This window comes from Schistocerca americana, chromosome 1, assembly GCF_021461395.2.
Source record: "Schistocerca americana isolate TAMUIC-IGC-003095 chromosome 1, iqSchAmer2.1, whole genome shotgun sequence".
Lineage (NCBI taxonomy): Eukaryota > Metazoa > Arthropoda > Insecta > Orthoptera > Acrididae > Schistocerca > Schistocerca americana.
Window position 1 is genome coordinate 332,454,962 of NC_060119.1, and position 12,931 is coordinate 332,467,892.

Here is a 12,931-nt window from a genome sequence, read left to right on the forward strand (position 1 = left end):
TTACAGGTTGGGGAATCAACCCCACGACCTTCTGATTACCATTCTGTGCGCTTTCCGCTGCGCCATCCGCTGCCTGGAAACTACACTAACACAAATGGCTCATGTCTCCACCGACCCGCCTCAAAAATGCTATTTTTTCTAAATGCTTGGCCGTCTGAAGACCCCACTACTGACCATAAACAGACCATAAATTTAGACCATAATTGGACGAAATCGGTGATGAGTAGGTGCAGTCCCCTCGTAATCATCCTCCACAACCCCAGGAAGTCAAAACAGTTGTGGAACACCTTGTATATATTTTTTCTCTTATATGAACTACCCGTAAATGATCAGCATGCTACCATATTTAAATACAAAAAAATTAAATAATTATTCAAATGAACCCCCCCCCCCTCCTTCAGTACGATATATCTTACACATGACCCATGGAACAGGCAACTGACTAACTAGTTAGCTTTCCGTGGGAATAGAGCATTTTCCTCGGTACACGCTGCCTCCAGTATTCCGCGACCAAGCGAAACTGCCTGCTCTCTGGTCCTGGCTGGCCATGTGCCAAAGCCTCTTACGCCTGGATTAGCGAGGTGCCCTCCTTTACTGGCTTCTCCAAGAGTTCCAGCACTTGCACCTGTAATACATTCAATGCCCTAAGTGATGTATTCGTTGCGCTCTAAGGCAAACCATTTTTGGCTAAAGTGAACGTCGTTTCATGCTTGATTCATATCTCTTCGTCTGATGGCGAAAATGCGTGTATGCAATATGTGACTACTAATCAATGCTACTGAGTTACGTCTCAGAGAGGAAACAAAATTTAGTTGCCATCCCAACATAATTTAATAACACAAAATCATTACGACCCTGGCATTCTTTCTGTAAGTGTTTTTTTCCCCACTTGTGAGTTCCTTCGGTACTCTCTTGAAACTGATACATCCTACAAGGGACGGGTTCATAGCGACCGGGCTGCTGCTCTTCATCCTTTAGTTGGCAGAAATAAATGTGATTTAGCAATAAATTTAGTAAGACGAAGCAGCAATGAATTCTTGACATGACGGTGGGCAAGTGCGTTCTTATACTCAATGGTGACTATGGTGATCAGGCAAGGTATCTGCATGAGGAAAGAATGGGAGAGGATTATATAAGCAAAAAAGAGTGTAGAATGTATGCTGAGAAAATAACTGATAGTTGAAATGCAGTAAAATGGCTCTGAGCACTATGGGACTCAACATCTTAGGTCATAAGTCCCCTAGAATTTAGAACTACTTAAACCTAACTAACCTAAGGACATCACACACGCCCATGCCCGAGGCAGGATTCGAACCTGCGACCGTAGCAGTCCCGCGGTTCCGGACTGTAGCGCCAGAACCGCGGCCGGCGAAATGCAGTAATTAAGAGATGAATATTATATCAGGTAGAGAACACGAGGGTTTTAGGAACTTTCATTTCGGATGGAACAGGTGTAGTTACAGTAGATAGAATGGTATTTTATGGGAGAGGAGCGTGGCTAAATTTGTGCTATGTGCCGAAATAGAGATGTCGTCAGGGCAGGTTTTTTAAAGATGGCGGATACAACGACCTGTTGGGACTCAGGTTAACGCGATAAGACAAGCGAAGAAATTCTAGGCGTTTTAGAAGGTGCCTGAGCCTTACGGTCTTGAGCAGGACGTGGTTGGAAGAAAGTAGCCTTATCCCTTTAGTGACCTGTGGGAACAATAGTTCCCACTTATTTGTTTTCGCTGTAAGTTCAGTGGTAATCCGTGTTCCCACTTCTAACTTGTGCTACCATCTCTGTTAGACTGTGCTAACTACGTGTAGATTGTCAACGGTTAGGCGAAAGCTGTTGTATTTCTAGCTTGTTAGTCAATCAATGCAGAAGCGTGGTTCCCGCGTGAAAACGAGTCGCTGTTTCGACCGCTACAGCATTTTTTGGATAGCGTGCTTTCCTTTTGCGTGTGAAATGACTTGTGTTGTATTTATCTACTTTTATATTTATGAGGGAGATAGTGTTCATGTATATTTGCTGGATTTGACTGAAAATTACATAAATATTACAAGGTAAGTTAGTGGGAACTATTTTTCCCACTGAACTTACGTGATGTGCAATGCATATGGCTGCGCAATCGGCATCATAGTTATTGTTTCTTTCTTATTGTTTAGAATGCCTGGACTGACACCAGAAGAGGTTTTCAGAATTTTGTATGCTTTACCAGAAGATGTAGAAGATTCAGATATCAATGCTGACTTTGATGATGATTCTGAATCACCAAATACTTCTCAGATTCTCAGAAATAGTGATAACGTTATTGTTTCAAATGAAGACAACTGTTTCAATCTGACAATAGACACTAGTGAAATTGGGAACATGTCTCCTTGCCAAGCAAATGTATCCGATTCAACCCCAGAAACACCTGCTGCAACATTTTCTTCTAGTGAAAAAATATGGATGAGAATATTTCCTATTTTGAAAATCGTCCACTGAAATTAGAAGAAAGCACAGAAAATATTGCGAATTTCTCAAAGTCTGATAAAGAAATAAAATATTTCGAGTGTATATTTACAGAAGAGCTTTTGCTTCATGTTTGCAATCAGATGAACTTATATGCAAGGCAGGAAAGGTGTGTTGTGAAGTCAGGGAAGAAAACAACCAAAGTATCTTCCAACTGGCAGGACATTACTGTTCCTGAGCTAAAAGCTTTTTTGGGAATGCTTATTTTGATGGGTGTTCATCAGTTTCCACAACTCGGAAATTATTGGAGCACTGATCCTATTCTTGGAGTAACTGCTATCTCGTCGGTCATGACAAAGCTTCGATACAAAAGAATTGTTGAGAACCTGCATTGCAATGACAACAGCACGTGTGTCAAAAAAGGGAAGCCAAGTTATGACAAGTTACAAAAAATTCGACCTGTCACCAGAGCAATATCAAATAAGCTTTGTAAAGTCTACAAACCATCTTCTGTTTTAGCAGTTGACGAATGTATGGTGGCCTTCAAAGGACGGTCAACACTCAAACAATATGTGCCAATGAAACCAGTGAAGCGTGGATATAAAGTGTGGTGCTTAGCTGATGCTAGTACTGGGTTCATCATAAATTTCGACATCTACACTGGAAAAAGAGATACAAATGATACATCCGAATTTACTTTGGGTGAAGAAGTTGTGCTTACTCTAACAAAGGCAATGGATGGCAGCAAAAGGCTCGTAGCTTTTGACAATTATTTTACAACAGTACGAATAATAGAAGAGTTACAGTCTCATGGACTTTATGGCATCGGAACTGTTCATCCAAACAGGAAAGATTTGCCTGATATGCTGAAAACAAATTCCAAGCTTAGCAGGCAAGAATTCGAATTTTCTGTCAGGTCATGTGTTGCAGCAGTGAAGTGGCAGGATAGTAAACCTGTTTGTATATTATCAAATTACCACAATCCCAAGCACGTTACAACTGTTTTGAGAAGAAACAAAGATGGAAGCAGAAGTGAATTATTCTGCCCGTTGGCTGTGGCAGAGTATAATAAAATAATGGGAGGAGTGGATAGATTTGATCAGCTGCGTGAACGGTATGCTGTAGGCCGTCGTTCATGGAAGTGGTGGCACAGACTGTTTTTCTTGCTTGTAGATTTGGCAGTTGTCAATTCCTACGTTACGTGGAAGCTACAGAAGACAGAAGCAGACCAGCTAACATTTAGATTGCACTTGGCAAGGCAGCTTATCTCTGGCTTTTCAAGTTGTAAGAGAAGAGGAAGGCCCGTTCATTTTCAAACACCAAAAAGAGGTGTGTCTGGAGTACCAGATGAAGTTCGTCTGGAGAAAGTTTGAACTCATTTCCCTACAAAAGGTACAACAAACAGAAGATGCCGCCAATGTAGCACCAAGAACAAAGAAAAGAGAACAAAGATAATGTGTAGCAACTGTCGTGTACCTTTGTGTGTAGCACCATTCTTCTCTAAGTTCCATAGTACATCACCTTGGTGAACTCAAAGGACAATATGAACTAATACAAATATAAATGTAATTTTTAACATGTTTTTGCACTAAAAAATAAAGGAATTACATTTTTTTAAATTAGCAAGTGAAGTTACTCCAGAGTTCGGTCGGAACAATAGTTCCCACTAATTTTTTTATACTCGTAGTCTAAACTCTCACTTTAAAGATTTAAACTATGATTTTATGAACGGTTTCTTAGCCCAATAAAGTGTTCATAAAAAGTCTACAACTTCCGGAAATAATTTGGTCACTAAAGGGTTATATGGAAAGTATGATAGAATGCATGTCGTTCGAGGATTTGGGAGGATTAACAAATCTTCGGAGCAGCGGAGATCATTGCTTCATTTTTATACCTGAGGCTGGGACGTAGGAGAATATTGTGCGTGTGGATGATTGTCAAGGAATTTGGTATCCGTATTCGGTTGGTTAAACTTTTAGTTTATTGTGGGCATTCTTTCGAATGGTTAGTATATATATACTTCGCAAGCCAGTGTAGTATGCATGGAGGCGGCTGCACAGTAACAATATTATCAATATCTTGTACTGTTTCATTCGCGTACTGATCAAGGGACAAGTGATAATACGCTTTTTTACGTACCCTAATCTCTCTCATCGTCTTTTCACGATCCTCATGTAATGTGGACAATGGTGGAAACGTAATGGTCACACAGTCTTCGTCGAATACGTAATCTCTATATTTACCCGGTAGGGTTTCACGAGAACTAAGTCGTCTTTCATCCGAGAATTTACACTTAAGTCCTCGGAGCATTTCTGTTACTCTATCGACCTGTTACTATCATACCAGCACGCCGCCAAACCCACCCCTTGCCGTTGTCATGCCTATGTGATAAGGCCTCCAAACACTGGAACAATAAAATAAGTCCCGCTAGTTCAACGAGCGAGGTAACGGAGTTGTTAGTACACTGGACTCGTATTCGGGAGGGCTGCGGTTCAGACACGCGTCCGGTCATCCTGCTTTATGTTTTCCGTGATTTCCCTAAATCGCTTTAGGTAAATGTCGGGATGGTTCATTTGAAAGGGCACTACCGACTTCCTTCCCCATCCTTGCCTAATCCGATGGGACCGATGACCTCTCTCTTTGATCATCTGCCTCCATCCTCCCCCCTCCCCCAAAATCAACCAACCAACCCGCTAGTTCTTGTATACGCCTCTTGTATAGGTACATAGCACTTCCCCAGAACCCTTTAAACAAATCTGTCTTCCATTCGCCTTCGTTAATACTGATTTTACGTGATACTTTCATTTCATATCGCTTCTTAGTGCAAACAATAAACACTTACACGAAGTGATGTGCTCAAGATGTTCACTACTACTAGATTGGGATTCCAAAACACGCAGACTAGCCTTAATACCTCAGGGAAACACAGTGACCGTCTCATAACTTTTTTTTTTTAGCTTCTAGTCACACAAGAGATGTCATTGCGGGTTTCGACTTCTTCTTGTCTTTTACTATTTGCCTTTATTGGTGTGCCGACTGGCGCTTGTCTACTACTAGCTTGACGTATCATTTGATTCGCACTGCATTTTGAGTGTACACTTGCGAGCGGCAGCTACTAGTTTGTCACTCGCAGATCGTGTCTGCTGGCGGCTGTCATCTATTTTGTTTTCTAGTATGTGTCTAGCTTATCCACACCAGTAGTTCAGCTATTTTTTTACTAGTTTTCTATTTGACAAGGCTTTCTCTCACTAAAAGTGTTACACCGTAAATTTTCTTAATCTCATATTACCAATTTAAGAGTAACCAACTTTGAACATTTGTTCAAAGCGACATTCAAAGCGCACAGTTTCTTTAGAATACCGAAGGAGCTCACAATTGGAAAAAAGAAACACTTACTTATAGAACGCCAGGGTCGTTACGGTTTTGCGCTATTAAATTATCTTGGAATGACAGCTAAATTTTGTTTCCTCTCTGAGACGTCATTCAGTTGCATAGTTGCATTGATTACTAGTCACATATTGCAGGCATGCTATTTTAGCGCCTCTACAGGTAACGGTTACTGTGGGACGCATTCAGGTGACAATGGTCATTTAAAAAACTTTGTTTGGTTTTAATTTGGTGTCCTACTATTTTACTATATTTAGTTTAGTTCCAGCATTTATAGCTGAGTTTCCTAGTGTTTTACAATTCACGTTACTTAACAGGCCATGTGATGATATGTAATAAATCGATATCGGTAATGATACCACTTGCATAACCTGCGGCTAAGTACAGATAGTATTTCAGCGTTTCAGGCAGGTGGATTAATTCCCGGACAAGGGCGAGTAGCACTCGCGCTTTGAGGGTTCCTGTACAAAATTAATTATACACAAGTGTTTCACAATTCATGTTACACACATCTAGAGGTTGTAGAGGGGACTTAGTAGATCAAGTTTTACACAGGAATTCATGTTCGGAAACGTCATCCAACGACGCTACAGAGCGTCAAAGTAAAAGGCGCTGGTGCCTGTAAATGTACGTCCATACAAGGTGATTCTGTTACGATGTTACATACTTTGAAGTATGATGGAGACGGATAAATGTATCAATTTGAGGTAAGAGTCGCTGGTGCGGAAACTATTGAGTGGAAAGTTACAAGCAAAAATCATTCCGAATCTCTGACAACGGAATACATGTCCCAACACTGTTGCCGCTAAGAATGTAAGGTATGCAACCGAGATTAAAATTGCATACGTGAGGAGCTATGAGCGCTTGTTCATCTTCACTAGTGTGAAGCACATCTCAATCTTGAGCATGTACTCTTAGTCCATGTGTGCTAGACTTTTTTGCTCTTGTTAGTCCATACCATCACCTCTGAAAGTTGCCTGCCCTACAATCTTAGAAACAACATTAGTGGTTCATGTAATCTACGGTCAGAGGTGTCAGAACTGCTTTCGCTTATAACTTTCGACTCGTTCGTTTTCGGTACAGGTGCCTTACCTCAAATTGATGCATTTATCATTCTCTATCGTCCTTCAAAGTTTATAACATCATTACGGAATTACCCTGTATATACATGCATACACAGGCGCCGGCGACTATAACTTCGACACTGTAGCATCATTGGACGGCGTTTCCGGACATTCGTTCCTCTAAAAAACTTGATCTATTAAGCACCCTCTACGATCTCTAGAAGAGTGTAACGTGAATTCTGATGCAACCTATATATAGTGAACTACTTAAACCTAACTAACCTAAGGACATCACATACATCCATGCCCGAGTCATGCTACGACCGTAGCAGCCGCGCGGTTCCGGACTGAGCGCCTAGAACCGCTCGGCCACCTCGGCCGGCAGGACTCGGGCTCTGAGAGTTCAGTACAAACCTATTTATATACATAGATAGTTCATCAATAGATTCGGATGAGTGAGTTTGTGACTGTCAAAATATGTGACATAAATGGCTGCATCTTTTGACTGCGTTGACGTAGAACCTCATATCTTTTACGCCGACAAGGGGCCATATACCGTAATATTTGATATAAATTTCAACCTCCAACCGTTCCTGAGAAAAAGGGGTCTTGACAGACGGCTAACAAAATGATCCTATTAGGGTTCCGTTTTTAGCGATTGACGTACGGGAAAAAAAAAATAAAATAAAAAATAAAAAATTAAAAAAAAAGACACCAAGTGTGCAAGCGATCCTGATCGTGGAAAATTCTTAAAGAGCTGTTCTGTTTCGGTGTATTTTAAAACGTAATGGAGCATTGCCAGTATGGAGACTCGCCTGCACGTGCGAATGCAGCGAGCACGCAGATTAAAAGCGGGCAGCTGTTGATCAGGCGGTGACGCGCTCGGCGGCAGACCTCTGCAACGGCGGCCGCTATTTCTATCGCCCCTGAGCTGCTGAGCCGGTGACCCACATAGCGGCCACTGGCGCTGCCGCTGCATCCTTACAGCCATCGGCGTCGCGACGCCCCGCCCGCCGCTGCCACTGCTGCAGGTCGCCGGTTCGGTGCCCGGCCACTGCACCGTCGCACTGCGGTGTTCCCTATACCCGCTCTTTTGAATCTCAGACCTCTGGTTCAGCGACCTGCTGACGGAGAACTATGACACTTGCATCTCAAATAAGCGAAGTTATTTCTTTGACTCAGGATGTACGATTATAAATTCTGCTACAGTACTCAAAGCCATTTGCTGCCCATCCATTGAATTATACACGCTGACAATTCTCAAGCTGCGAGAAAGAGGGAAGCAGTTCAGCAGAGATGTATGTGTGACATGGAATTCCACGATAAATCATGTCGTTCGAAGCCGAAATTTTTGGCTCACTTCTTCACTTACATCTACATACATACTCCGCAAGCCACCGTGTGATGCATGGTGGAGACTACCTTGTACGACTACTTGTGATTTCCTTCCCTGTCCCACTCGCAAAGAGAGCGAGGGAAAAACGATTGTCAGTATGCCTTTCAAGACGCGACTTTCTTCCTGTGTCAAGTGTATGCAGAGGTGTTTGTGCAACGTATTACCGTCTAATATACCATTACTATCTTCCTGTCCCGTTGCCTTTGCGGTCTAGTAATGTAGTCCATTGGCCATCGTTCGATTTCTGGTGACCGTATCGGATTTTTATGCGACTAGAAAGTCTGGAAGGGGCTCACTCAGCTTCGCGAGACCACATTAGAAGCTACTTAGTTTAGTTACCGGCTAAATGAAAGCGTTTGCTCCAAAACTGGAGACTAGAAATATACTCTTTAGGAGTCAGCATGGGTTTCGAAAAAGACGATCGTGTGTAACCCAGCTCGCGCTATTCGTCTACGAGACTCAGAGGGCCACAGACACGGGTTCCCAGGTAGATGCAGTGTTTCTTGACTTCCGCAAGGCGTTTGATACAGTTCCCCACAGTCGTTTAACGAACAGAGTAAGAGCATATGGACTATCAGACCAATTGTGTGATTGGATTGAAGAGTTTCTAGATAACAGAACGCAGCACGTCATTCCCAATGGAGAGAAGTCTTCCGAAGTAAGAGTGATTTCAGGTGTGGCGCAGGGGAGTGTCGTAAGACCGTTGCTATTCACAATATACATAAATGACCTTGTGAATAACATCGGAAGTTCACTGAGGCTTTTTGTGGATGATGCTGTAGTATATCGAGAGGTTGTAACGATGGAAAATTGTACTGAAATGCAGGAGGATCTGCAACGAATTGACGCATGGTGCAGGGAATGGCAACTGAATCTCAATGTAGAGAAGTGTAATGTGCTGCGAATACATAGAAAGAAAGATCCTTTATCATTTAGCTACAATATAGCAGGTCAGCAACTGGAAGTAGTTAATTCCATAAATTATCTGGGAGCAGGCATTAGGAGTGATTTAAAATGGAATGACCATAGAAAATTAATCGTCGGTAAAGCAAATGCCAGACTGAGATTCCTTGGAAGAATTCTAAGGAAATACAATCCTTAAGCAAAGGAAGTAGGTTACAGTACACTTGTTCGCCCACTGCTTGAATACTGCTCACCGGCGTGGGATCCGTACCAGATAGGGTTGATAGAAGAGATAGAGAAGATACAACGGAGAGCAGAGCGCTTCGTTACATGATCATTTAGTAATCGCGAAAGCGTTACGGAGATGATAGATAAACTCCAGTGGAAGACTCGGCAAGAAAGACGCTCAGTAGCTCGGTACGGGCTTTTGTTGAAGTTTCGAGAACATACCTTCACCGAGGAGTCAAGTAGTATATTGCTCCCTCCTACGTATATCTCGCGAAGAGACCATGAGGATAAAATCAGAGAGATTAGAGCCCACACAGAGGCATACCGACAATCTTTCTTTCCACGAACAATACGAGACTGGAATAGAAGGGAGAACCGATAGAGGTACTCAAAGTACCCTCCGCCACACATCGTCAGGTGGCTTGCGGAGTATGGATGTAGCCTGACCAGAACAAGAACAGCTGAAGAATTTGTATTCTTACGACACCTGAAAACAGCAAGTAGATGAACGATCGAGGAAATAAACAGGCGGACAGAAAAACTTTGAAACCTAAACGCTATATTCAGGAGTAAATTCCGAATGTATCTTAAACGGAAGTAATGCAGCCTACCAATACTAATTTACGAAAGAGAATAATCTTCATTAAATGCGTAAACTATTTAAAAATAGAAGATATCTCAACGGGCAATGGAAATAAGCATCTTGAGGATAAAAAGGGCACAAAAACAAACTAATTGATAATAGAACACACATGAATTCAGGACGTGGTAATCACTGTTTTCAAGCTGAAATGAAGATGGGTGAATATATAGCGAGGCGAAATGACGGGAAATGGACTAAGACGACCCTATGTCGCATTCCTCGTTATTAAAAAAGAGCTAGATGGCGATCTAATGGGAGATGTATTGAAGACGTAAAGAAACAAGCACGACAAGCCTGAATGTAAAAGGCTAAAAAGTCTGGAAGAAACCTATATCCCATAGACAGACATAAATGGATGGTGCCAATGTCTGTAATTAAGTAACATGTTTATATGTTCAATTTATTTTTGTAATGAATCATGTTTTAAATCTGTAGTTTAGTCATAGAGTTGCAGCATATTTTCACTACTCTCTAAAACGCTTGTTTTCAATGTAGTACAACCATGGGCAGGCCAAGTAGATCCACTAGGATGTTGACCTAACCTTATTGTTCATACGATCTTCCCACAGAGGTTTTCCCAAACATTACAATAATTAATCAGAGCAACTGATAAACGAAGGTGCAGTAGGACGATGACGGATATGCTAATGGCGACGGAAAACTTGAGGTTGATTTATGCCTAGGAAGAGAGGAGTTGCCTCCACAGACGTTATTTGACATGGATATATAGCTGTGTACATTACTAGCGCCAGTGTCCTAAACCGAGATCGTCATCTGGACAGTCAGTGCCAGTGTCTTACCGATTAAGAAATTGTGACACAGGAAGGAAAAAAAAGGGAAGATTACGGTTTAGTGTATCGTCGGCGGTGAGATCACTAAAGCTGATCCACAGGCTCGGATGTTGGAAGGATGCGGGAAGAAAACGACCGTGTACATTTCAAAGGGGCCATCTGGGTATTCACCTAAAGCGCAAACGGCAAAAATGTAAAACTGTATGGCCGGCAGGGGATTTTGCCCCCCACCCCCAAATGGTGACGCTTAACTGTGAAAAAAAAAAAAAAAAAAACTCGTTACACTGATGTATACTGTGCGCTTCGGATGCAGAAGTATTACACTGAAGCGCCAAATAAACTGGTCCAGGCATGCGTATTCAAATACAGAGATATGTAAACAGGCAGAATACGACGCTGCGGTAGGCAAAGCCTGTGTAAGACAAGTGTCTGGCGCAGCCGTTAGATCGGTTATTGTTGCTACAATGACAGGTTATCAAAAGTTAAGCGAGTTTGAGCGTGGAGTTTTAGTCTGCGCACGAGCGATGGGACACAGCTATGAACAGGGGATTTTTCCCGTACGACCATTTCACGAGTGTACCGTGAATATCAGGAATCCGATAAAAAATAAATCTCCGACATCGCTGCCGCCGGAAAAGGATCTGCAAGAACGGGACCAACGACGACTGAAGAGAATCGTTCAACGTGACAGAAGTGCAATCCTTCCGCAAATTGCTGCAGATTTCAGTGCTGGGTCATCGCAGGTGTCAGCGTGCGAACCATTCAACGAAACATTATCGATATGGACTTTCGTAGCCGAAGACCCACAAGTGTACCCTCGATGACTGCACGACACAAAGCTTTACGCCTCGCCTGTACCCGTCAACACCTACACTGGACAGTTGATGACTGGAAACATGTTGTCTGGTCGGACGAGTGGATGGACGTGTACGGGTATGGAGACAACCTCATGACCCACGAACCCTGCATGTCAGCACGGGACTGTTCAAGCTCGTGGGGGCTCTATAATGGTGTGGAGAGTGAGCAGTTGAAGTGATATGGGACCCCTGATACGTCTAGACACGACTCTGACGGTTGACACGTACTTAAGCACCCTGTCTGCTCACCTGCATCCATTCATGTCCATTGTGCATTCCGATGGACCTGGGCAATTCCAGCAGGACAAAGCGATATCCCACAGGTCCATAATAGCTACAGAATGGCTCCAGGAACACTCTTCTGAGCTTAAACACTTCGGATGGCCACCAGACTCCCCAGACATACACATTATTGAACATATCTGGGATTCCTTGCAACGTGCTGTTCAGAAGAGCTCTCCACCCCCTCGTGCTCTTACGGATTTATGGACAACCCTGCAGGATTCATGGTGTCAGTTCTCTCGAGAACTAAACCAGACATTAGTCGAGCCTATGCCACGTCGTGTTGTAGCACTTTTGCGTGCTCGCGGGGGCCCTACATGATCTTATGCATGTGTACCAGTTTATTTGGCTCTTCAGTCTAGTTGCCGTGTAGTCACGATCATTTTCCAAACCTTGCTTTTATACAAAAATATAAGTTCTATATGACAAAAACATAAATGTCAGCCAATCGTGAACATGATTTACGTTCAGCAACCGTATTAAAATTTTAATGAAGTATAAAACTGCCAACTAATTACGCAAATTTTATTGCATTGCTCTGATTTCGAAACCGCCTAAGGTTATCTTCATCAGAATAAGTTACATAACTATAACTTATTCTGATGAAGATACCCTTAGTCTGCATCGAGACCAGGTGAATGCAGTGGAACCTACAGGGTGTTTCAAAAATGACCGGTATATTTGAAACGGCAATAAAAACTAAACGAGCAGCGATAGAAATACACCGTTTGTTGCAATATGCTTGGGACAACAGTACATTTTCAGGCGGACAAACTTTCGAAATTACAGTAGTTACAATTTTCAACAACAGATGGTGCTGCGGTCTGGGAAACTCTATAGTACGATATTTTCCACATATCCACCATGTGTAGCAATAATACGGCGTAGTCTCTTAATGAAATTACCCAAAACCTTTGACAACGTGTCTGGCGGAATGGCT

The 12,931-nt window shown here is 42.5% G+C and overlaps 1 protein-coding gene across 1 annotated transcript in view; it reads left to right on the top strand.

The window, feature by feature from the left end:
• The first annotated feature begins 1,042 nt into the window (after positions 1 to 1,042).
• LOC124547423 (piggyBac transposable element-derived protein 4-like) overlaps positions 1,043 to 12,931 on the top strand; it is a 96,361-nt gene continuing 84,472 nt past the window's right edge. Inside the window, exons 1-3 of the mRNA XM_047125108.1 lie at positions 1,043 to 1,098; positions 2,152 to 2,377; positions 2,584 to 3,554. Coding sequence (XP_046981064.1) covers positions 1,043 to 1,098; positions 2,152 to 2,377; positions 2,584 to 3,554 — 1,253 coding nt within the window. The remainder of the gene's footprint in view (positions 1,099 to 2,151; positions 2,378 to 2,583; positions 3,555 to 12,931) is intronic.